This window comes from Mobula hypostoma, chromosome 24 (assembly GCF_963921235.1).
Source record: "Mobula hypostoma chromosome 24, sMobHyp1.1, whole genome shotgun sequence".
NCBI lineage: Eukaryota > Metazoa > Chordata > Chondrichthyes > Myliobatiformes > Myliobatidae > Mobula > Mobula hypostoma.
Window position 1 is genome coordinate 53015938 of NC_086120.1, and position 27231 is coordinate 53043168.

Consider the following 27231-nt stretch of genomic DNA (forward strand, 5'->3'; position numbering starts at 1 on the left):
GATGTTGTTTATTTGGAACTTCAGAAGGCTTTTGACAAGGTGCCACACATGAGGCTGCTTAACAAGATAAGAGTTCATGGTATTAGAGGAAAGGTACTAGCATGGATGGAAGATTGGCTGACTGGCAGGAGGCAAAGAGTATAAAGAAAGGGAGCTTTATCTCGTCGACTGCCGGGTTGGTCTTGGTACCGCTTCTTTTCGCATCGATGATTTAGATGAAGGAATTGATGGCTTTGTAGCCAACTTTGCAGATAATATGAAGATAGATGGAGGGGCAAGTAGTGATGAGAAAGAAGGGTGACGTTTCCCTTTTACCCCTTCTCTCAATTCCTCCTTCTCCCCACCTCTGCTCTCAGGATGAGGCTTTTCATTCTAGAATGAAGGAGATGTCCTCCTTTTTCAAAGAAAGGCTTCCCTTCCTCCACCATCAACACGGCCCTCAACTGCATCTCTTCCATTTCACACACCTCTGCTCTTACCCCATCCTCCCACCACCCCATCAGGGATAGGATTCCTCTTGTCCTTACCTACCACCCCCCAGCCTCGTGTCCAGCACATAATTCTCCAAAAAATCCACCACTTCCAACTGGATCCCACCTCCAAACACATCTTTCCCTCCCCCCCACCACTTTCTGCTTTCCGCAGGGATCGCTTCCTATGTGACTCCCTTGTCAATTCGTCACTCCCCATTGATCTCCCTCTTGACACTTGCAAGCGGAACAAATGCTACACTTGCCCCTACACCTGCTCCCTCACTACCATTCAGGGCCTCAAACAGTCCTTCCAGGTGAGGTGACATTTCACCTGTGAGTCTGTTGGGGTCATATACTGTGTTCGGTGCTCCCAGTGCTACCTCCTGTATATTGCTGAGACCCGATATAGACTGGGAGACCGCTTCACTGAGCATCTATGCTCTGTCTGCCAGAACAAGTGGGACCTCCCGTGGCTACCCACTTTAATTCCACTTCCCATTCCCATTCTGATACGTCCATCCATGGCCTCCTCCACTGTCGTGATAAGACCACACTTCGGTTGGAAGAACAACACCTTATATTCTGTATGGGTAGCCTCCAACCTGACGGTATGAACATCGATTTCTCAGACTTCCAGTAATGCCTCCCCCCTTCACCATTTCCCATCCCCTTTCCCCTCTCTCATGTTATTTCCTTGTCTGTCCAACGCCTCCCTCTGGTGCTCCTCCTCCTTTTCTTTCTTCCATGGCCTTCTGTCTCTTTCACCAATCAACTTCCTGGCCCTTTGTTTCACCCCTCTCCTCCGAGTTTCACGCATCGCCTGGTGTTTCTCTCTCCCCTCCCCCACCTTTCAAATCTACTTCTCAGCTTTTTTTCTCCAGTCCTGCCGAAGAGTTTTAGCCCGAAACATCGACTATACTTTTTTTCCATAGATGCTGCCTGGCCTGCTGAGTTCCTCCAGTATTTTGTGTGTGTTGCTCAGATTTCCAGCACCTGCAGATTTTCTATTGTTTGTAATGTAATGCGGAGGGTTTATAAGGCATTGGTCAGGTCGTACTTGGAGTATTGTGAGAGTTTTGGGCTCATTATCTAAGAAAAGATGTCCTAGCATCAGAAGGCATTCAGAGGAGGTTCACGAGAATAAGCCCAGGAATAAGAGGGTTAACATATAAGAAACATTTGCTAGCTCTGCGCCTGTTCTTGGTGGAGTTTAGAAGAATGAGGGGGAACTCAATGCAATCTATTGAACATTGAAAAGTCTGGAGACTGTTATGACACGCACCTGACTCTACAAGCCTCTGGGATGCAGATGCTCCAACTCTCCAGAAAACACATAGCTGGTGTGGCTCCTCTAAAGATTCAGGCCTGTCTTGCCAATTGGCAGCCATGTTTTGGTGCCAGGATTTTTATATTTAAAGAGCACCTCGACTAAGGTTTGGTGCTCAATTGCCATCTCAACTTTGGATTCTCATCTATCGTCTAGATTGGAACCCTAAATTTGTTTCAGTCATGTATCATGTCTCAATTCTAGTCTCGGATTCTCCAGCACTAGGATCCTAACCACCCTCGCCTGGGTCTCTCGTCACAGAGAAGATGTTTCCTATAGTGGGAGAGTCTAGGACCAGAGGGTACTGCCTCAGAATTGAGGGACACTGATTAAAAACAGTGATGAAGAGAATTTTCTTTTGCTGGATGATGGTGAATCTATGGAATTTATTGCCACGGACAGCTGTGTAGGCCAAATCATTGGGTATATTTAAAGCAGAGCTTGATAGGTTCTTGATTAATCAGGGTGTCAAAATTTACAGGGAGAATGCAGGATAATGTAGGAAAACGCAGGACAAAAAAGCATTTGATTGGCAGCCAATCCATCCCATCACCATTGCTGTACTGTGGTTGCATTGTGCACCATCTACAAGATGCAATGAGCTTACTTGACGAGGTTACTTAAGCAGCGGGTCTCACCAAGAACAATAAGAGCAGCCACCATCCTGATTCATCCGTTTATGGGTGGCTCTTAATGCTGAAACTTTAAAGCACCATGGGAGAAACCTAACCGGTGGGCCTGCAGCCTGTCAGGCTGGCTACTCATCACCACCTAAGGACAGTTAGGGATGGACAAGAATTGCGGGCTTTTCCAGAGATTCCTGTGAATAACTGTAAACAGCAAATGGAAGGTACTTTACTTTGGGAATGAAAATTCCCACTCAGTTGTGCATAAGAACATCTTGTTTTTTTACAAAGCCCAGGAGGATTTGTGGAGTATTTCTCTCTCTGGGCAGGGACGTTGTCACTGGCTGTTTTGTGGCAGTGCAGTTTTGCTTTCCTCTCTTTTTCACAACTGTGAGCTGTGATGAAAATCTATTTCAAAACGCTTCAGTGTCTGAGCCCCTTCAATAAGGCCAGGGCACATTTCTGGTAAACAAGGTGCTCTGTTTCCTGCAATGTCTCAGTAGCTGGCTTTGACATCATTACATAGAACCACAGCACACACAGGACAGAATATTCAGATAGTATCTCACCACACACCACACAGGCGCTGCTTCATTAAGAACAAGAAATATGCAAGCATTACAAAGCCAAATCAAAAATTTCTCACACAGTTTCTAAAATGGGCCAGAGAGCGAGCCATTCTTCAGTGAGTGAATTTCAATTAACACTCCAGAAGGGTCCAAGTCATCATTATCTGCTTATCTTTCAATAGATGTTGGCTGAACTGCCAAGAGTTCTCAGCATTTTCTGTTTTTATTTCAGTTTTCCAGTGAGAATACTTTGCATCTGGTGAACATAATGCCACTAAAAGTAAATATGGCAAAAGATAGGTCAAGTCAAGTGTCGAGATTCTAAATGGAAAAAGGCGAATTTTGATGGTATCAGAAAGGATTCAGGAAGTGTAGATTAGGATGGGCTGTTTCCTGGCAAAGGTGTAGTGGGAAGTGGGAGGCTTTCAAAAGTGAAATTTTGAGAGTACAAAGCTTGTATGACCTTTCAGAATAATCTCTTGGTTTTCAAGAGATATTGAGGCCTTGGTTAGGAAGGAAAAGGAGCTGCATAGCAGGATATAGGCAGGTAGGAACAAATGAAGTACATATGGAGTATAAGAAATGCAAGGGGATATTTAAGAAAGAAATCAGAAAGGCTAAAAGAAGAAATGAGATTGCTCTAGCAGGCAAGGTAAAAGAGAATCCTAAGTTACATAGAACATAGAAACATAGAAAACCTACAGCACAATACAGGCCCTTCAGCCCACAATGCTGTGCCGAACATGTACTTACTTAGAAATTACCTAAGGTTACCCATAGCCCTCTATTTTTCAAAGCTCCATGTACCTATCCAGGAGTCTCTTAAAAGACCCTATTGTATCCGCCTCCACCACCATTGCCGGCAGCCCATTCCACGCACTCAGCACTCTCTGCATAAAAAACTTACCCCTGACATCTCCTCTGTACCTATTTCCAAGCACCTTAAAACTGTGCCCTTTAAAGAACAAAAGGAACAAAAGGATTTCAAGGGACAAAATTGATCCTCTGGAAGATTAGCAAAATTGATGCTGCCTGGCCTACTGAGTTCCTCCAGCACTTTGTGTTGCTTGGATTTCCAGATTCTGCAAATATTCTCTTGTGTGTCTCTGGAAGCTTCGAATAGTAATCTATGCATGGAGAAAAAAAGATGGGGGAGGTCTTAAATAGAATTTTTGAATCTGTATTTACTCAGGAGATGGTTGCAGAGTTTATAGAATATAGGTAAAGCAGCAATGAATTCATGGACCCTATATAGATTACAGAGGAGGAAGTGTTTGCTGTCTTGAGGCAAATTAAATTCCCAGGGCCTGACAAGGTGCTCCCTTGGACCCAGTAGGAGGCAACTCCACAAAGAAGCAAGAGGAGCATTTTACTTCAGTTATATGGAAATGAGTTTAGTTCTGTGCAGATGTAATGTTTTGTGTACATCAGTTTATTTAAATTCATATTGATGAATCCTCCATGATTCTTGTAATACAATAGTATACCATTAATTTCATTATAACTAGTAGCATGCTAAATTGCTACTTCTGGAGGGAAATGTGGACACCAGGAGTTGAAGGTTAATTTAAAATTAATTGCTTGAAATACTGTGGAGGAAAGAGATTACTATCTTGATACATGATGCTGACTCTGTCCCTTTAATTCATTATTAGAGTATAATTCTGCAAATGTTTGGTGTCCTTTAGTGTTGTTTTCCAGTTACCTCTCCCCCACCCCATTGTGTGTGCCTTGAAAATGAATATTGACAAATGTGTGGTGACCTGTTGTTACAGGTATTCTTTTTCTAATTTCCATTTGTTGATACCTGGAGGAGCTATTGTTCAATGGAATTGGGCTAACTCCTCCTTCTTTGAAGCACTGTACAGCATTCAGCTGGTAAATGTTATCTGAATATATATTAATAGCTATCTGAATATATATTAATAATCAGTCTTGCGTCCAATTACCTGGAAATTGCAGGAGCCCTAGCAGAGATATTACCAACAGGTGGGGTACCGGAGGACTGGAGGACAGCTAATGTTGTTTGCCTGTTTAAGAAAGGCTCTAAAAATAAACTAGGTACCTGATATCAGAAGTGGAAAAGTTATTGGAAGGTATTCTAAGCAAGCAGATATATAAGTATTTCGGTAGTCATGCACCGATTAGTCAGCATGGCTTCGTGTGTGGTAATTTGCATCTAACCAACCTTACAGAGTTTTTCAAGGTAGTTACTAGGAAAGTTGATGAAGGCGAAGCAGTAAATGTTATCTACATGGGCTTTAGCAAAGCATTTGACATGGTCACGAATGGGAAGTTGGTCAAGATGGTTCAGTTGCTCAGCATTCAAGATACGGTAATAAATTGGATTAGACATTGGCATGTGGAAGAAACCAGAGACTGGTAGCAGATGGTTGCCCCTCTGACTGGAGGCCTCTGACTAGTGGAGTGCCTTAGGGATCAGTGTTGGGTCCATTATTATTTTCCATCTATATCAAAAATCTGTATGATAATGTCATTAACTGGATTAGCAAATTTACAGATGACACTAAGATTGGGGGGTATAGTGGACAGCAGGATCGGGACCTGTTGGAAAAATGGGCTGAAAAATGGCAGATGGAATTTAATGCAGACAAGTGCAAGGGGTTGCACTTCATTTGGATCAACCAGGGTAGGTCTTACCCAGTTAACGGTAGGACACTGAGGAGACTGGTAGAGCAAAGGGATCTGGCAGTACAGCTCCATAATTCATTGAAAGTGGTGTGACAAGTAGATAGGGTCGGAAAGAAAGTTTTTGTCACATTGGCCTTCATAAATCAAAGTACTGAGTACAGGAGATGGGATGTTATGTTGAAGTTGTATAAGACATTGGTGAGACCTAATTAGGAGTACAGTGTGCAGTTTTGGTCACCTACCTACAGGAAAGATGTAAATAAGGTTAAAAGATTACAGAGAAGATTGAGGGGAGATTTGATAGAGGTATACAAAATTATGAGGTTATAGATAGGGTAAACGCAAGCAGGCTTTTTGCACTGAGGTTGGGTGGGACTACAAATAGAGGTCATGGGTTAAGAGTGAAAGGTGAAAAATTGAAGAGTAACATGAGGGGAAATTTCTTCACTCAGAAGGTTGTGAGAGTGTGGAATGAGTTGTCAGCACAAGTGGTGCATATAAGTACATTCAATGTTTAAGAGAAGTCTGGATAGGTACGTGGATGGTAGGGGTATGGAGGGCTATGGTCCCAGTGCAGGTCAATGGGAGTAGGCAGTTTAAGTGGTTCAGCATAGACTAGATGAGTTGAAGGGCCTGTTTCTGTGTTTTACTTTTCTACGACTCTATGACTCTATCCCTCTACCACCAGCATGTATTGACCATCTATAAATATTTCACAGTTATTTGCTGAGGTAACCCTATCAATAGCTTCAAAAAAAGGGGGAGCTTCAACATAATGATGGTGCTTGGAAACAGTACCACTGCAGGTTCAGCAGCAAGTCCCACATCATTCCAACCATGATCTCTCATCATCATTGAATTAAACTCTCAGAACTCCTCCTCAAAAGCATTGAAGCCTTCACCAGAATAGATACAGTGGTTCAAGAAAGTGGTGCTAAATAACAATGGGCAATGAATATTGGACTTATCAGCAAGAGGCTAATATGCTAAAAGAATGCAAACTGGAAGTTAGATGGTTACATGTTAATTTTTAACAGAGTATAAGATGATAGGATACAAATATTCGAGTCATTATCACACAAAAGATAGCAGGTGCTGCAATAAGACCATAAGACATAGGAGCAAAATTAGTCCATTAGGCCCATCTGCTCTGCCATCCCATTATGGCTGATTTATTATTCCTCTCAGACCCATTCTCCTGTCGTCTTCGCGTGACATTTGACACCCTGACGTGTATCCTGAGGCTGTGCCTTCTTGTCGTAGACTCTCCCATCATGGGAAACAGCCTTTACACACCTACCCTGTCTAGGCCTTTCAATATTTGAAAGGTTTCAATGAGATCCGCCCCACCCCCCCATCCTTCTAAATTCCAGCAAGTACAAACCCAGAGCCATCAAACGTTCCTCATATGATAACCCTTTTATTTCTGGTATCATCGTTGTGAACATCTTCTGAACGCTCTCCAATGCCAACACATCTTTTCTTAGTGTGACGAGAATACACATAAAATTAAGATTACATCAAAGTTGCTGGTGAACGCAGCAGGCCAGGCAGCATCTATAGGAAGAGGCGCAGTCGACGTTTCAGGCCGAGACCCAAGGGTCTTGGCCTGAAACGTCGACTGCGCCTCTTCCTATAGATGCTGCCTGGCCTGCTGCGTTCACCAGCAACTTTGATGTAAGCTTGAATTTCCAGCATCTGCAGAATTCCTGTTGTTTGCGTGATAAAATTAAGATGTTTGCTGGCCTGGGTTAGCATCAGTGACATCAGCAAGTGGTCTGCCACCTGCCCTCAGGGGAAGGAGAGATAAGGAACAATGGAGCAGCGTCTGGAGATGTGTAATGAAGGGACGGGGGAAGAGAGAGCTGTCTGGAGCGGTCCCCCCCTTTGAACCTTGAACTGTTTGAAGTGATGGACAGGTGATGCCCCAGCAGGGGGATAAAAAGGGACTGGTTCGCTAAGGCAGGACACACGCCACCCGAGGTAACGAGACCCTGGAAGCGGTACGCTTCTCACGAGTCGATGGGAAGTACCAGACAACGGCCAGGGTGGAAAGGTACGATCAGCGGGAACCCGGTGTGTGTCCGCCCTTGCCTGGGTGCCGGGTTCACTGCAGAGGATCGACCGCATCTGGAGGAGGGGTCACAGTCGGTGACCTCAGGTGACATCACCAAGGACCCACCCAAAAGCTGCTTGTGAGCCATCTCGCCGGTCTGTGAGTGAAGCCGTGTCTGAATGATCAGTTGTTCCTGTTCCCTCTCTCTCTCCCCCCACATTGTCCATCGCCATGGCAACGATTACTGCGAACTGAACTACTAAACTGGACTGAACTTTGAGTCACTTTGAAATTTGGTCATTTACCCCTAGACAACGATAGAGCTTGATTGATGCTGTTATCTTAATTCTGTGCACATGTGTGTTTATCATCGCTGAACTGTTGCATTTATTATCCTTTCGATTACTGTGTTGCTTGTTTCTTTAATAAAACTTTCTTAGTTCTAGTAATCCAGACTCCAACCGAGTGATCCATTTCTGCTGGTTTGGCAACCCAGTTACGGGGTACGTAACATTAGTCTTAATGTTCTGATCAGTCAGGGCATCAAAGGAAATGGCGTGAAGGCAGGTGCATGGGGTAGAGTGTGATCCAGGGCTGAATGGGCTAATTCTGCTCCTATGCCTTATGGTCCTATGTTAAACATATACTTCTGGTCACTCAGAGTGAAAACAAATCAGTCTTGGGACTCAAGTGCTAAGAGGAGTCCCCAAAATCCATTTGCAATACACAGGACTGAGAAAATGTTATGTTCTGGAGTCAGGGCTCGCCACAATGGGATGCAATCTTGCCATGGTCTTATTAAGAATGATTTAGTCTATTGTTAACCAATATGATCCGTCTTGCTTCTTTGCTGGTCATATCAAATCAAATCAAATCTAAAACAAGAGAAAATCTGCAGATGCTAGAAATCCGTGCAACACACACAAAATGCTGGAGGATCTCAGCAGGCCAGGCAGCGTCTAGGAAAAGAGTACAGTCAACGTTTCGGCCATTTTCTGTGTGCTATTCAAAACAAATCAAGTTTAACTATCATTCAGATCCATACATGGACACAGTCGAACGAGACTGAGAAACGGGATCTCCAGGATGGTAATTTCTGGATTGCTACCTGTGCCACGTGCTAGTGAGGGTAGAAACAGGATGATTTAATGTGTGGCTGAGTATCTGATGCAGGAGGCAAGAGTTAAGGTTCTTCGATCATTGGCATCTGTTCTGTGGGAGGTATGACCTGTACAAAAGGGACAGGTTGCACCTGATCCAAAGGTGGACCAATATTCTTTTCCTGTCCCGAATCTCTTCATTCCATTTCACATCCCCCTGCCAAATTAGTTTAAATCCTCCCCAAAAGCTCTATCATACCTGCCCACCAGAATATTGGTCCCCTCGGGTCAGATGCTACCCATTCCTTTTGTACAGGTTCCACAATCACCTCCACAATCTCTTCAGCCCCCTCTTTCAGAACCCTGGATTGTAATCCCTCTGGTCCAGGTGACTTAACTACCTTCCCAAGCACCTTTTCCTTGGTAATAGCAACTTATTCCAAATCCATGTAATAAGGTTTCAGTGGATCTTGTACCTCCTGACTTTCTGAAAGAGCCTATCATAGAGAACTTACTAAAATTCATATGCACCACATCTATAACTCTACCTTCATCAGTTTGTTTTGTCATTTCCTTGAAAAAGTCAGTCAGGCTCATGAGACACAATCTGCCTTCTCAGAGCCACATTGACTGTCAATCAGATATTTATGTTGATAATGTAACAACTGATAAATTAATAGACTTAAAGTGAAATATTTTTTCTTGTTTCTCTTTAGCTGGAAGGAAACATTTGATTTCTCAGTGGCAGGGCAGCATTGCAGAGGTTTAGAAGATGCCTGCTGCTGAAGATACAGAGTGTGAACACCGGGCACCGGAAGGCTCCAGCCTGAAGATTCAGCTCTATCATGCGACCAGAGAGCAAGCTGCACACACCCTGCAGTTCTGTGCTGGACGCTACACAGCCGAGGAACTTTGCATTTTCGCTGCACAGGCTAGCGGTAAGGATTCAATTTAGCAGGTCTTTCCCACTTCTTACTGAACTGCCATTTTAACACTTTTCAAGCACGGCTCGGGATCACAGAATGTAACAGCACAGAAAAGGACCAGTCGAGCCATCCCACTCATCTGCTCCTCTCCACAGCCATGCAATTTTTTCTAATGAGGGAGGAGCAGAGGAAAGGCATCTCTGTAATCCTCTCCCCAGAGATTGTGCAGGTTAGATGGCTAGATTATTGGAGCAATTTAAAGAAGAGGTAACAACACACATCAAAGTTGCTGGTGAACGCAGCAGGCCAAGCAGCATCTTGTTTGCGTGTTGTTTGCGTTTAAAGAAGAGGTAGATAACTTTTTGAGAGATAAGAGAATGGAGGACTATGGAGAATCAGATCAACAAAAAGTAGGTGCCTGGAGATGATCAGCCATAATCACAGGACATAGCAGGGCAGGCTAGAAGTGGCCTGCTCCGGCTCCTATTTTCCAGTGTTCCTATGTTCATTCTTTTTGATACTTATTCTCCTCAACTACTGCAAGTGAATCTGCCTCCACTGTGGAAATAAGTATATAGACTCAACCACAGCAACTCACGCGTGGAACAGAAATTCTCTTCTCTGCCCTCTGGTTCCTGATCTATGAACATTGGGAACATTTCTTCCCATCTAATATGTCTGTACCTTTCCCAAGTTTAAATTCCTTCATGACCTCCTCAGTTCTAAAGAGAACAACCTAACTTCTCCAATTTATCCATGGAACTAAATACTGTCATCCCTGGATCTATTAAAAAAAAATCTCTTAGAGTTAGAGTCATTGAGCACTGCAGCACAGAAACAGGCCTTTTGGCCCATCTAGTCTGTGCTAAATTGTTATTCAGCCTAGTGCCATTGACCTACACTTGGGCAATAACCCACCATATGCCTCCCATCCACGTACTTACTCACTTCTCTTAAATATTGAAACTGAACCCCTGAACCCCCATCTACCATTTCCACTGGCAACTCATTCCACACTCTCACCACCCTCTGAGTGACCCCCTTTATGCTCCCCTTGAACATTTCACCTTTCAACTTGAATCCGAGGAGAACCAATATCCGAGCTGGGAGGTTTGCTAAAGCTATTGGGGAGAGTTTAAAATAGAACTGCTGGGGGGTGGGAACCAAACTGAAAAGACAGAGGAAGAGGCGGTTGGCTCACAAATAGAGAAAGTTTGGAGACAGTGTGAGAGGGAGGATAGGCAGGTGATTGAGAAGGGATGCACTCAGACTGATGGTTTGAGATGTGTCTATTTTAATGCAAGGAGTATTATGAACAAAGTGGATGAGCTTAGAGCGTGGATCAGTACTTGGAGCTATGACATTGTGGCTATTTCAGAGACTTGGATGGCTCGGGGGCTGGAGTGGTTACTTTGAGTGCCAGGCTTTAGATGTTTCAGAAAGGACAGGGAGGGAGGCAAAAGAGGTGGGAGCATGGCACTGTTGCACAGTGGCAGAAAAGGAGGAATTCATGGAGGAATTGTCTATGGAGTCTCTGTGGGTGGAAGTTAGGAACAGGAAGGGGTCATTAACTCTCCTGGGTGTTTTTTATAGATCACACAGTAGTAACAGGGACATCAAGAAGCAGATAGTGACACAGATTCTGGAAAGATGTAATAATAACAAGGTTGTTGTGGTGGGAGATTTTAATTTCCCAAATATTGATTGGCATCTCCCTAGAGTGAGGGGTTTAGATGGGGTGGAGTTTGTTAGGTGTGTTCAGGAAGGTTTCTTGACGCAGTTATGTACAGTTGAAGTCAGAAGTTTACATACACCTTAGCCAAATACATTTAAACTCAGTTTTATACAATTCCTGACATTTAATCCTAGAAAACATTCCCTGTCTTAGGTCAGTTAGGATCACTACTTTATTTTAAGTATGTAAAATGTCAGAATAATAGTAGAGAGAATGATTTATTTCAGCTTTTATTTCTTTCATCACTTTCCCAGTGGGTCAGAAGTTTACATACACTTTGTTAGTATTTGGTAGCATTGCCTTTAAATTGTTTAAGTTGGGTCAAATGTTTTGGGTAGCCTTCCACAAGCTTCTCACAGTAAGTTGCTGGAATTTTCTTCCATTCCTCCAGACAGAACTGGTGTAACTGAATCAAGTTTGTAGGCCTCCTTGCTTACACATGTTTTTTCAGTTCTGCCCACAAATTTTCTATCGGATTGAGGTCAGAAAATGATGTCAAGTCTGGTTCATCCTTGGGAGCAATTTCCAAACGCCTGAAGAGTACGCGAGTATAAACACCATGGGACTACGCAGCTGTCATACCGTTTAGGAAGGAGATGTATTCTGTCTCCTAGGGATGAACGTACTTTGGCGCGAAAAGTGCAAATCAATCCCAGAACAACAGCAAAGGACCTTGTGAAGATGCTGGAGGAAACAGGCAGACAAATATCTATATCCACAGTAAAACGAGTCCTATATCGACATAACCTGAAAGGCTGCTCAGCAAGGAAGAAGCCACTGCTCCAAAACCGCCATAAGAAAGCCAGACTACAGTTTGCAAGTGCACATGCGGACAAAGATCTTACTTTTTGGAGGAATGTCCTCTTGTCTGATGAAACAAAAATTGAACTGTTTGGGCATAATGATCATCGTTATGTTTGGGGGATAAAGAGTGAGACTTGCAAGCCGAAGAACACCTCCCAACCGTGAAGCATGGGGGTGGCAGCATCATGTTGTGGGGGTGCTTTGCTGCAGGAGGGACTCGTGCACTTCACAAAATAGATGGCAACATGAGGAAGGAAAATTATGTGGATATATTGAAGCAACATCTCAAGACATCAGGCAGGAAGCTAAAGCTCCTGATGCAAATGGGTCTTCCAAATGGACAATGACCCCCAAACATACCTCCAAAGTTGTGGCAAAATTGATTAAGGACAATAAACTCAAGGTATTGGAGTGGCCATCACAAAGCCTTGACCTCAATCTGATAGAAAATTTGTGGGCAGAACTGAAAATGGTGTGCGAGCAAAGAGGCCTACAAACCTGACTCAGTTACACCAGTTCTGTCTGGAGGAGTGGAAGAAAATTCCAGCAACTTACTGTGAGAAGCTTGTGGAAGGCACCCAAAACATTTGACCCAAGTTAAACAATTTAAAGGCAACGCTACCAAATACTAATAAAATGTATATAAACTTCTGACCCACTGGGAAAATGATGAATGAAATAAAAGCTGAAATAAATCGTTCTCTCTACTATTAATCTGACATTTCACATTCTTAAAATAAAGTAGTGATCTTAACTGACCTAAGAGAGGGAATGTTTTCTAGGATTAAATGTCAGGAATTGTGAAAAACTGAGTTTAAATGTATTCGACTAAGGTGTATGTAAACTCCTGACTTTAACTGCAGATAAGCCTCCAAGAGGAGAGGCTGTACTTGATCTGGTATTGGGAAATGAACCTTGTCGGGTGTCAGGTCTCTCAGTGGGAGAGCATTTTGGAGATAATGATCACAAGTGTTTAACTGGAGTAAGGGGAAATATGAGGCTATCAGGCAGGAACTTCGAAGCATAAATTGGAAACATGTTCTCAGGGAAATGTGGCAAATGTTCAGGGGATATTTGTGTGATGTTCTGCATAGGTACGCTCCAATGAGACCAGGAAAGGATGTTAGAGTACAGGAACCGTGGTATACAAAGGCTGATGTAAATCTAGTCAAGAAGAAGAGAAGAGCTTATGAAAGGTTTAAAAAACTAGGTAATGATAGAGACCTTGAAGTTTATAAGGCTAGCAGGAAGGAGCTTAAGAATGAAATTAGGAGAGCCAGAAGGAGCCATGAGAAGGCTTGGTGGACAGGATTAAGGAAAACTCCAAGGCATTCCACAAGTATGTAAAGAGCAAGAGGATAAGATGTGAAAGAATCAGACCAATCAAGTGTGAGAGTGGAAAAATGTGTACAGAACCAGAGGAGATAGCAGAGATACGTAATAAATACTTTGCTTCAGTATTCACTACAGAAAAGGATCTTGGCAATTGTTGGGATGACTTACAGTGGACTGAAAACCTTGAGCATGTAAATATTAAGAAAGAGGATGTGCTGGAGCTTTTGGAAAGCATCAAGCTGGATAAGTCACTGAGACTGGAGAAGATATACCCCGGGTTACTGTGGGAGGTGAAGGAAGAGATTGCTGAGCCTCTGGCAATGATCTTTGGAACATCAATGAGGACAGGGGAGGTTCTGGAGGATTGGAGGGTTGCGGATGTTGTTCCAAGAAGGGGAGCAGGGATAGTCTAGGAAATTATAGACCAGTGAGTCTTACTTCAGTGGTTGGTACGTTGATGGAGAAGATCCTGAGAGACAGGATTTATGAACATTTGGAGAGGCATAATATGATTAGGAACAGTCAGCATTGCTTTGTCAAAGGCAGGTCATGCCATACGAGCCTGATTGAATTTTTTGAGGATGAGTTGAAACATATTGATGAAGGTAGAGGAGTAGATGTAGAGTATATGGATAAAGCAAGGCATTTGATAAGGAACCCCATGCAAGACTTATTGAGAAAGTAAGGAGGCATGGGATCCAAGGAGACATTGCTTTGTGAATCCAGAACTGGCTTGCCCACAGAACGCAAAGGGTGGTTGTAGACGGGTCATATTCTGCATGGAAGTCGGTGACCAGTGGTGTGCCTCAGGGATCTGTTCTGGGACCCCTGTTCTTCGTGATTTTTATAAATGACCTGGATGAGGAAGTGGAGGGATGGATTAGTAAAATTGCTGATGACACAAAGGTTGGAGGTGTTGTGGATAGTGTGGAAGGCTGTCAGAGGTTACAGCGGGGCATTGATAGGGTGCAAAACTGACCTGAGAAGTGACAGATGGAGTTCAATCCAGATAAGTGTGAAGTGGTTCATTTTGGTAGGTCAAATATGATGGCAGAATATATTATTAATGATAAGACTCTTGGCAGCATGGAGGATCAGAGGGATCTTGGGGTCCGAGTCCATAGGACACTCAAAGCAGCTGCACGGGTTGACTCTGTGGTTAAGAAGGCATATGGTGCATTGGCCTTCATCAATCGTGGAATTGAATTTAAGAGTTGAGAGGTAATGTTACAACTTTAAAGGGCCCTGGTCAGACCCCACTTGGAGTACTGTGCTCAGTTCTGGTCGCCTCACTATAGGAAAGATGTGGAAACTGTAGAAAGGGTGCGGAGGAGATTTACAAGGATGTTGCCTGGATTGGGGAGCATGCCTTATGAGAGTAGGTTGAGTGAACTCAGCCTTTTCTCCTTGGAGTGACAGAGGATGAGAGGTGACCTGATAAAGGTGTATAAGATGATGAGAGTCATTGACCGTGTGGATAGTAAGAGGCTTTTTCCCAGGGCTGAAATGTCTAGCATGAGAGGGCACAGTTTTAAGGTGCTTGGAAGTAGGTACAGAGGAGATGTCAGGGGTAAGTTTTTTACACAGAGTGGTGAGTATGTGGAATGGGCTGCCAGCAGCGGTGGTGGAGATGGATATGATAGGGTGTTTTAAGAGAGTCCTGGATAGGTACATGGAGCTGAGAAAAATAGAGGGCTATGGGTAACCCTAGGTAATTTCTAAGGTTTGGCACAGCTTTGTGGGCTGAAGGGCCTGTATTATGCTATAGGTTTTCTATGTTTCTTAACCCATGAGCCAAACTCAGTGGAAAATGCTTGCTTTCATTTCCCCATCTGTACCCTTCAGAATTTTGTAGACCTCTTGTTGTAACATGAACAAAGACCTTGGAGAGATGTAGGCACAAAGTGGTCTTTTATGGGACACACACACACACACACACAAATTGACAGGCTTTGGGGTCACTCAAGAGACAGGGCCCCCGATCGAACATTACAGCACATTTCATATGTTAAAGAGCAAAGCTGCAAGACAATTCCTATAGTTACAATGCCCTCGTAGAGCTTCTTTTGAGTTACATGTAATTTTCAAATTCTTGGGCCTTCTGACCAATTACCCAAAAGCTGTGTTAATTACACTGTCCTCAGAGTCACATTCATGCAATGGAGTGTTAATGCAAATGGTTCCTTTTATTATCAGAGAACGCATGCAGTATGCAACCTGAAATATTTAGTCTTTGCAGACATCCACAAAAAAACAGAACCCCAAAGAATGACTGACAGAAAACTGATAGAAACCCGAAGCCCCATCCTGCACAAGCAGCAGGAAACATCAAAGCACCAACCTCCCACCTCCCCCTGCCCATTTCAGCAAATCACGTCTATGCCCTCTAACCACCAAACAACAGCAAAGCACCAACTCCCCCCTCCCCCTACCCACTTCAGCAAAAACACGTCCACTATCCACCAAACAACAGCAAAGCACCCAAAGAGAGACCATGATCTGCAGACAAGAACTACTGTTTACCTGACAGCTCAAGATGCCACAGGCATCTCTCTCTCACACTAACAAGGGTTAGAGAGATGTCACCCATCTCACAGCAAAAGGGGAGACCAACAAACAGTCACTGTTATGATTTTACAGTTTGCAACGTCGTTTTTCATTCTGAGATTCTCCAACTCGAGAATCAGCAGCAAACTCTCCCCACCCTAGAGAGAAGGAGACAGAGAGTGCAATTGCTCGACTGCAGAGACCTCCATCTGTAGTGAATTCCACCGCAGCGGAATCCTGATTCCCTCGTGGTGCCTCAGTCAGCAACACCGGCCTGGAATCAGTCGGCAACAGGGCCACACGCTGGAGACACCATCTTCCAAGCGACGATCCGAAAGTTTTGGAAACACAGAGAGCTTGTGAGCTCCAGGAGTGAGAACACATCCCCCATTAAAAATATGCTTTCTTGAGCATTGTTGCAGATCAAGACCCAAGCACCTTGAAAAAGCAAAAAAGAAACATTAAAGAGAGTAATAAGCTGCTTCCGTAGATGAGCTCAAAGAGACAGCCACTTGGTGCCATTTTAGCTCTGCCCACTAATGGCATTCATGCCTATGCAGTTATCTCAGTCAATAGGATGTCTTCTGGTCTACAATTTTCTCTAAGTGCTGTTGCCTGACTTGTATTCATGCAATTTACTGCTTTGAGCTGCAGTTTGAATTCAATCCACAATCCATATTCAGGTCTGAAGGTTGGTTGCTGTTGAGATTAGAGATGAATATACCCTAATTCTGGAATGTGCCCTAACAGTCCCTCCTCTTGGGCCTGCTGGACAAAAATAAATTTGTTCCTGGAAAGGCCAAACTTTAAGGAGGATCTCATCAAACAAGGGCAGCAAAAATGCCCTGTACTTCAGAACTTCTTCCCCAAACCCCTATGTGCACCTAAATTTACACTGTCATCCTATCAACTATCCACAAGACTCCAAACAGAGATTGCTCCAGAAATTTGACCGACAGTCTTTAAAACTGGGGTCCCCAACCTTTTTTGCACTGCGGACCGGTTTCATATTGACAATATTCTTGCGGACCGGTCAACCGGGGTTGGGGGGGGAGGGGTGGTTGCCAACGGCCAAGGGTAGCAGTCAAATACGTTGCGTTTACCCAGAGATTGACTACAATGACCATGAAGCCTTGCGCGGGCACCAGTGCGCATGCGTAACTAGCAGGTGCCGCTTTTTTTTTGCAAATTGTTTTTGGCGATTCTGTTCGGGGGGGGGGAGTTGTTGATCACCGCCGGAATATCGGTGATAAGTGGCTAATACACTCAATGTTGTTTCTAAAAGGGTTCAGCCAACGAATTTAATATTAAACACACAGGGCGTATTTTCCTCGCGATCTTCCAGTAGAAGTGGTAGCAGCAGGTTCGATATTATCATTTAAAGTTAAATTGGATAGGTATATGGACAGGAAAGCAATGGAGGGTTATGGGCTGAGTGCAGGTCGGTGGGACTGCACGGACTAGAAGGGCAAAGGTGGCCTGTTTCCGTGCTGTAATTGTTATATGGTTATATAAGTAAGTCAGTAGCATCATAACGTTTTAAGTAACGTTTGGATATTAAACACACAGCACATATTTTCCCCGTATAAACATATAGAATCATTGCAACGCACCAATATCGCTGAATCAGTGGGAGCCCTGGGCTTGTTTCTCTGCAACAAGACGGTGCCATCGAAGGGTGATGGGAGACAGCGATACTCGAACGGGGTTCCTTTTGTCCAGTTTATTTCGCAATTTAGTTTTTGTTACATTCATCGCAGAGATATGTTGGAAATGGAAGCAACGTTTTCAGTGCTTCCGTGGCTATCTCAGGATATTCAGCCTTGACTTTGATCCGGAATGCCGGCAGAGATGTTCTGTCAAACATACTTTTGGGCCCGCCGTCATTTGCAAACTGGAGGAGTTGATCTTTCCGCGCTGACACAGATGACACGCGGGTAATGACCTCGCGTGTGTTCAAGCTCAACAGTGAGCGTGACAGGGCATGAGGAAAGATGTGCTGACTTATATCGCCAAGTCATATCGTTTCCTCGCGGCCCGGTACCTGGGGACTGCTGCTTTAAAATGTAGCTTCATCATTCATATGCCTGTTGACTCCTTCCCTGTTGTCAGATTGCAGTTTTATCACATTCTTTCTCTCCATCTCTTCATTCTCTGATAGCTGAAACTCTGCAATGGTTTACTTTCTGGTCAGGGGCACCAGCAAGGTGAATGCATTCGGCTCACAGGCCCTCTCATTGATGTACAGGAGGGGTCGGGATGGTCTCTGAATGACGGCAAGGTCCTCATCCTGGTGGCACCCCTTTCTGGACTGTCCTTTCGATCGCTGGTCCAACCACGGAAAAGGCTCAGCTCATTTGTATTGACTCCTCATTCAGGCTAGGGCGACTGCTTTCTGAGGCTGCCTGGACTTCCTTTTCTTTCTCGGTCTGCCACATCATCAAAGAACCTGATGTTTCTGCTGTATCTAGGATCCTTTCCCATCTGTTTTTCCCCAGTATGTTCCTTTTCTACATTATACAACTATTTATCTACCTTCAGCAACCAGCATTCATTACAGAGTACCATTACTGTTATGCTTTAACATGCTGTTAACAGGTTACTGTCACATCCTCTTGGTGCCTTTTGTTTTTGCTGTGAGTCTGCTTTCATCAGGTGTGGTCAGGTTTGATGCAGCCAGCTAGTGGTGATTACTTAAGTTCCCTGTAATGACACTATTACCAGGTACGCTTGATCTCGCGCTCTGTCTGTGGGGACATCAAGAATGTGAGTTGTATGGTTTAATCTATGTCCAGTCCTCAATGAGACTGTACACCAACACAGGTATCATTCGACCAGAGCACCACCTGTGGTTCTATCCATCTTGGAGCAAACCCTGCCTTCTCCTCATGTGGCCCCCATCCTACTTCCTGCAGAAGGGGCTTCCCTCCTTTGATTAAGGCCTGTATCAGAATCAGGTTTATTATCACTGGCATGTGACGTGAAACTTGTTAACTTAGCAGCAGCAGTTCATAGTCTAGCAGAGAGAGAAAAAATAATAATAATAAATAAAATAAAACATAATAAATAGACAAGTACATCAATTACGTATACTGTATTGAATAGATTATTTAAAAATGTGCAAAAACCAAAATACTGTATATTAAAAAAAAGGAAGTAGTGTCCATGGGTTCAATATCCATTTAGGGATCGGATGGCAGAGGGGAAGTAACTGTTCCTGAATCACTGAGTGTGTGCCTTCAGGCTTCTGTATCTCCTACCTGATGGTAACAGTGAGAAAAGGGCATGTCCTGGGTGCTGGAGGTCCTTAATAATGGACGCTGCCTTTCTGAGACACAGCTTCCTAAAGATGTCCTGGGTACTTTGTAGGCTAGTGCCCAAGATGGAGCTGACTAGACTTACAACCCTCTGCAGCTTCTTTCCGTCCTGTGCAGTAGCCCCTCCATACCAGACAGTGATGCAGCCTGTCAGAATGCTCTCCATGGTACAACTATAGAAGTTTTTGAGTGTATTTGTTGACATCCAAAATCTCTTCAAATTGATTTAGACCCATTATCCTCCATACTCCCCTTACAGTTACCGGGCAGGACATGGAGCTGGTTACAGAATGTCTGTTCTGTCATCTGACAAGTCCTTCCTCCCCTGGGAAATTGCATAGTCTAGGTACTGTATAGCTTGCTTTCCCATCTGGCCTTGTGTGTGTGGACTAATATTAAACACCTCATTTTGCAGCATCTCTAAAGTACTGGCTATCGCCCTTAAATTACCTGTTTCATTTTCCAAAGTGATTAGTACATATTGTAAGATGGTTGGCCGGTAGGGTATTAGATTAAGCTTTTCCAAAGTCTGTATCATGACCTTATGAAAAATAGTTGGGCTATTGTGGAATCCCTGGGGGTGTCTGGTAAGGGGACTGGAGCTGCAGCTTGATGACCTTCGGATGTGAGGAAAAATGAGACAGTGATAGACAGGAGCCATAGGGCATCCCAAGGCTACAGGAGACGTAAATGGGTGACTGTCAGGAGAGGGAAAGGGGAATATCAGGTAGTGGAGAGCACCCCTGTGGCCTTCCCCTTCAACAATAAGTGCTACTTTTTAGCACTATATGGGGGAGGACCTACCTGGGGGAATCAACAGTGGCTCTGCCTTTGGCACTGAGTCTGGCCCTGTGTCTCAGAAGGATAGGGAACAGAAGAGGAAGGCAGCAGTAATAGGAGACTCTATAGTCAGGGGGGCAAATGGGCAATTCTGTGGGTGTGAAAAGGAAACATAGATGGTAGTTTGCCTCCCAAGTGCCAAGGTCTAAAATGTTTATGGACCATCCACAACATCCTGAAAAGGGAGGGTGAGCAGCCAGGAGTCATTGTACATATTGGTACCAACGACATAGGAAGAAAAAGGGAGAAGATCCTGGGAAAAGAACATATGGAGTTAGGAAAGAAGCTGAGAAGCTGGACCTCAAAGGTAGTAATCTTGGGATTGCCGCCTGTGCCACGCAACAGTGAGGACAGGAATAGAATGAGGTGGCAGATAATTGAGTGACTGAAGAGTTGGAGCAGGGGGCAGGGATTCAGATTTCTGGATAATTAGGACCTCTTCTGGGGCAGGTGGCACCTGTACAAAAGGGATAGGTTACACTTGAATCCGAGAGGACCAATATTCTTGTGGGCAGGTTTCCGAGAGCTGTTTGGAGTAGACACTCCAAACAGTCACCACCTCCCCCAGTCACTGCCTCCCTTCCTCTTTAAATTGCTGGTTTTCCATGTATTGCCCTCATATCATCCTGCACTCCCCGAGCCATACTGTCCCACATATTTCTCAGGCATATTGCTTTTACCAACACATGTATCTCACCCACTACTGATGTTAGTTTCACTGGGCTACTGTATACTTTCCTGGCTTATTTCTGGAGCATTTCTTAAACAACGGAGTGTTAGCTATCTTCCAATCCTTCAGCACCTTTCCCACTAAGGACATCTTAACCACCTCTGCTAAAGTGGTTAAACCTTGCAATTTCTGCACTTGCCTCCCACAAGGTTTAGGGAACACCTTAACAGGCCCTGGGGATTTATCCATCCTAATTTGCCTCAAAATAGAAAACACCCCCTGCTCTATAATCTGCATACGGTCCACGACCTTGCTGCTCTTTTGGCTCACTTCTAGGCTCATTAAATATACATGCAAAATCCATTTAAGATCTCCCTCATCTCTTGGCTCCATGTATAGATGCCCACACTTCATCACTCTCTCTAGGTTTTCACATCTTTCCAGATTTCTGAAACCCAGAGCGATATTCCATTTCTGGAATAACCAGTATTTTAACAGTTCATGACTTCCCTTTTTTTGCTTGCTTTGCTTTTTGAAGAAAGAGAGCTCAGTAGATGTTTTATGTGAATATAATAAAGTTATACCGCACTTTCACTCCTTCCACACAGGCAGGATTTCCCAGTGGCTAACCATTTCATTTCCACTCCCCACTTCCTTTCTAACACATGGATCCATGGCCCCTCTCTGGTAGGAGTAGCTCTGCATGTTCTGTCTGGGTAGTCTCCAAATTCATGGAATGAACATCAATTTTTCTAACTTATGATCATTTCTACCCCTCATTCTTTTCTTTTCCTACTTCACATTCTGGCTCCCCTGTTACATCTACACTTCTCCTCAGCTGCCTGTCATCTTCCTATGGTGCCCCTCCTCCTTCCCTTTCTCCCATGATCAACTCTGCTCTCCTTAAGCCCAGGAAATACAGGAGCAGAATTTGGACATTTGACCCATCGGGTCTGCTCTGCTATTTCATCATTGCAGATCCATTTTCCTCTCAGCCTCAATCTCCTGCCTTTTCCCTGTATCCCTCCATGGCCTGACAGTGGTGGGCAAGTTGTTGGGGAAGATCCTGAGAGGCAGGATTTATGAGCATTTGGAGAGACATAACCTGATTAGGGATAGTCAGCATGGCTTTGTCAAGGGCAAGTTGTGCCTTACAAACCTAATTGAATTCTTTGAGGATGTAACAAAACACATTGATGAAGGTAGAGCAGTGGATGTAGTGTATATGGATTTCAGTAAGGTATTTAATAAGGTTCCCCATGTGAGTTTCCTTCAGAAAGTAAGGAGGCATGGGATCTAAGGAGACCTTGCTTTTTGGATCAAATTGGGTTGCCCGCAGAAGGCAAAGGATAGTTGCAGATGGTTCTTATTCTGCATGGAGGTCGGTGACCAGTGATAGAAACATAGAAACATAGAAAATAGGTGCAGGAGTAGTCCATTCGGCCCTTCGAGCCTGCACCGCCATTTATTATGATCATGGCTGATCATCCAACTCAGAACCCTGCCCCAGCCTTCCCTCCATACCTTCTGATCCCCGTAGCCACAAGGGCCATATCTAACTCCCTCTTAAATATAGCCAATGAACTGGCCTCAACTGTTTCCTGTGACAGAGAATTCCACAGATTCACCACTGTCTGTGTGAAGAAGTTTTTCCTAATCTCGGTCCTAAAAGGCTTCCCCTCTATCCTCAAACTGTGGCCCCTTGTTCTGGATTTCCCCAACATCGGGAACAATCTTCCTGCATCTAGCCTGTCCAATCCCTTTAGGATCTTATACGTTTCAATCAGATCCCCCCTTAATCTTCTAAATTCCAACGAGTACAAGCCCAGTTCATCCAGTCTTTCTTCATATGAAAGTCCTGCCATCCCAGGAATCAATCTGGTGAACCTTCTTTGTACTCCCTCTAAGGCAAGGATGTCTTTCCTCAGATTAGGGGACCAAAACTGCACACAATACTCCAGGTGTGGTCTCACCAAGGCCTTGTACAACTGCAGTAGTACCTCCCTGCTCCTGTACTCGAATCCTCTCGCTATAAATGCCAGCATACCATTCGCCTTTTTCACCGCCTGCTGTACCTGCATGCCCACTTTCAATGACTGGTGTATAATGACACCCAGGTCTCGTTGCACCTCCCCTTTTCCTAATCGGCCACCATTCAGATAATAATCTGTTTTCCTATTTTTGCCACCAAAGTGGATAACTTCACATTTATCCACATTAAATTGCATCTGCCATGAATTTGCCCACTCACCCAACCTATCCAAGTCACCCTGCATCCTCTTAGCATCCTCCTCACTGCTAACACTGACACCCAGCTTCGTGTCATCCGCAAACTTGGAGATGCTGCATTTAATTCCCTCATCCAAGTCATTAATATATATTGTAAACAACTGGGGTCCCAGCACTGAGCCTTGCGGTACCCCACTAGTCACTGCCTGCCATTCTGAAAAGGTCCCGTTTATTCCCACTCTTTGCTTCCTGTCTGCTAACCAATTCTCTAACCACATCAATACCTTACCCCCAATACCATGTGCTTTAAGTTTGCACACTAATCTCCTGTGTGGGACCTTGTCAAAAACCTTTTGAAAATCCAAATATACCACATCCACTGGTTCTCCCCTATCCACTCTACTAGTTACATCCTCAAAAAATTCTATGAGATTCGTCAGACATGATTTTCCTTTCACAAATCCATGCTGACTTTGTCCGATCATTTCACCACTTTCCAAATGTGCTGTTATCACATCCTTGATAACTGACTCCAGCAGTTTCCCCACCACCGACGTTAGGCTAACCGGTCTATAATTCCCCTGTTTCTCTCTCCCTCCTTTCTTAAAAAGTGGAGTTACATTAGCCACCCTCCAATCCTCAGGAACCAGTCCAGAATCTAACGAGTTTTGAAAAATTATCACTAATGCATCCACTATTTCTTGGGCTACTTCCTTAAGCACTCTGGGATGCAGACCATCTGGCCCTGGGGATTTATCTGCCTTCAATCCCTTTAATTTACCTAACACCACTTCCCTACTAACATGTATTTTGCTCAGTTCCTCCATCTCACTGGACCCTCTGTCCCCTACTATTTCTGGAAGATTATTTATGTCCTCCTTAGTGAAGACAGAACCAAAGTAATTATTCAATTGGTCTGCCATGTCATTGCTCCCCATAATCAATTCACCTGTTTCTGTCTGCAGGGGACCTACATTTGTCTTTACCAGTCTTTTCCTTTTTACATATCTATAAAGGCTTTTACAGTCCGTTTTTATGTTCCCTGCCAGTTTTCTCTCATAATCTTTTTTCCCCTTCCTAATTAAGCCCTTTGTCCTCCTCCGCTGAACTCTGAATTTCTCCCAGTCCTCAGGGGAGCCACTTTCTCTGGCTAATTTGTATGCTTCTTCTTTGGATTTGATACTATCTCTAATTTCTCCTGTCAGCCACGGGTGCACTACCTTCCTTGATTTATTCTTTTGCCAAACTGGGATGAACAATTGTTGTAGTTCATCCATGCAACCTTTAAATGCTATCCACCGTCAATCCTTTAAGTGTCATTCGCCAGTCTATCTTAGCTAATTCACGTCTCATACCTTCAAAGTTACCCCCCTTTAAGTTCAGAACCTTTGTTTCTGAATTAACTATGTCACTCTCCATCTTAATGAAGAATTCCACCATATTATGGTCACTCTTACCCAAAGGGCCTCTCACGACAAGATCGCTAATTAACCCTTCCTCATTGCTCAAAACCCAGTCCAGAATAGCCTGCTCTCTAGTTGGTTCCTCGACATGTTGGTTCAAAAAACCATCCCGCATACATTCCAAGAAATCCTCTTCCTCAGCACCTTTACCAATTTGGTTCACCCAATCTACATGTAGATTGAAGTCACCCATTATAACTGCTGTTCCTTTATTGCAGGGATCTGTTCTGGGACTCCTGCTCTAAGTGATTTTTATAAATGATCAGGATGAGGCAGTAGAAGGGTGGGTGAGTAAGTTTGCTGATGACACAAAGTTTGGGGGTGTTGTGGATTGTCAGTGGGACATCGATTGGATGCTGAACTGGGCGGAAAAGTGGCAGATGGAGTTCATTTCGGTAGGTCAAATCTGAAGACAGAATATAATATTAATGGTAAGACCCTTGGCAGTGTGAAGGATCTGAGAGATCTCGGGGTTCATGTCCACAGGACACTCAAAGAGCTGCGCAGGTTGACAGTGTTGTTAAGAAGGCGTATGGTGTGTTGTCCTTCATCAACCATGGGATTGAGTTCAAGAGCCGAGAGGTAATGTTACAGCTACAGTATATCACTCACTCACTCAAGTCACTTTTTTTTATTGCCATTTCAACCATAACTGCTGGTACAGTACACAGTAAAAACGAGACAATGTTTCAGGACCATGGTGCTACATGAACAATACAAAAACTACATTGAACTACGTAAAACAACACAAAACTACACTAGACTACAGCCCTACCCTGAACTGCATAAAGTGCACAAAACAGTGCAGGCATTACAATAAATAATAAACAGGACAATAGGCACAGTAGAGGGCAGTAGGTTGGTGTCAGTCCAGGGTCTGGATATTGAGGAGTCTGATGGCTTGGGGAAGAAACTGTTACATAGACTGGTCATGAGAGCCCGAATACTTTGGTGCCTTTTGCCAGATGGCAGGAAGGAGAAGAGTTTGTATGAGGGGTGTGTGGGGTCCTTCATAATGCTATTTGCTTTATGGATGCAGCATGTGGTGTAAATGTCTGTAATGGCGGGAAGAGAGACCCCGATGATCTTCTCAGCTGACCACACTATCTGCTGCAGGGTCTTGCGATCCGAGACAGTGCAATTTCCGAACCAGGCAGTGATGCAGCTGCTCAGGATGCTCTCAATACAACCTCTGTAGAATGTGGTGAGGATGGGGGGTGGGAGATGGACTTTTCTCAGCCTTCGCAGAAAGTAGAGACACTGCTGGGCTTTCTTTGCTATGGAGCTGGTGTTGAGGGACCAGGTGAGATTCTCCGCCAGGTGAACAACAAGAAATTTGGTGCTCTTAACGATCTCTACGGAGGAGTTGTCGATGTTCAGCAGAGAGTGGTATGTAAGACCTTTGTCAGACTCTACTTGGAGTACTGTGTTCAATTCCGGTCACGTCACTACAGGAAGGATGTGGAAACTACGGGAAGAGTGTAGAGGAGATTGATAAGGATGTTGCCTAGATTGGAGTGGGTGCCTTATGAGAATAGGTTGAGTGAACTTGGCCTTTTCTCTTTGGAGTGACGGAAGATTAGAGGCAACCTGATAGAAGTGTATAAGATGGTGAAAGGCATTGATCATGTGAGTAGCCAGAGGCTTTTTCCAAGAGCTGAAATGGCTAACACGAGAGTGCATAGTTTTAAAGTGCTTGGAAGTAGGTTCAAGGGGGGCAGCAGAGGTAAGTTTTTCACACAGAGAGTGATGAATGCATGGAAGGCAGTGCTGGCAATGGTAGTAGAGGCAGATACAATGGGGTCTTTTAAGAGACTCTTTAATAGGTAAATGGAGCTTAGAAAAATAGAGGGCTATGCAGTAGGGAAATTCTAGGTAACTTTCAGAGTAGGTTACATGGTCAGCACAACATTGTGGGCTGAAGGGCCTGTAATGTGCTATACATTTTTTATGTTTCTTTTTAATGTTTCTAACCAAGAATCTATCAACTTCTGCCTTAAATGAACCAAATGACTTGGCCTCCACAACTGACATAGTAATAAAATCCACAGATCCACCACTCTCTGGCTAAAGAAATTCCACCTCACCTCCGTTCTAAATGGAAGTCCCCCTATTCTAAGGCTGTGTCCTCTGGTATTAGACTCTCCTACCATATGAAATATCTCTCTATATCTGCTCTATTGAGGCCTTTCAACATTCATTATGTCTCATTCTTCCAAATTCCAGTGAGTACAGTTCCAGAGCCATCAAACGCTTCCTTTCAAGCTTGGAAGCCTTTCATTCCTGGAATCATTTTTGTGAACTTCTTTTGAACCCTCTCCAATGTCAGCACATCCTTTCTTAAAGAAGGGGCACAAAACTGCTCACAATACAAGTGAAGCCTTACCTGCACATTATAAATTCTCAACATTACATCCTTGCTTTTATATTCTAATCCTCTCAAAAGGAGCGCTAACATTGCATTTGCCTTCCTCATCACCAAATCAACCTACAAATTAACCTTTAGGGAATCCTGCAGGACTCCCAAGTTCTTTTGCACTTCAGATTTTTGAATTTTCTTTC

The 27231-nt window shown here is 44.0% G+C and overlaps 1 protein-coding gene across 1 annotated transcript in view; it reads left to right on the forward strand.

Moving 5' to 3' along the window:
- LOC134337404 (tyrosine-protein kinase JAK2-like) overlaps positions 1 to 27231 on the forward strand; it is a gene marked incomplete at its 3' end in the record, with an annotated part of 85754 nt that overhangs the window by 29370 nt on the left and 29153 nt on the right. Inside the window, exon 2 of the mRNA XM_063032369.1 lies at positions 9520 to 9741. Within this exon, the coding sequence (XP_062888439.1) occupies positions 9576 to 9741 (166 nt within the window). The remainder of the gene's footprint in view (positions 1 to 9519; positions 9742 to 27231) is intronic.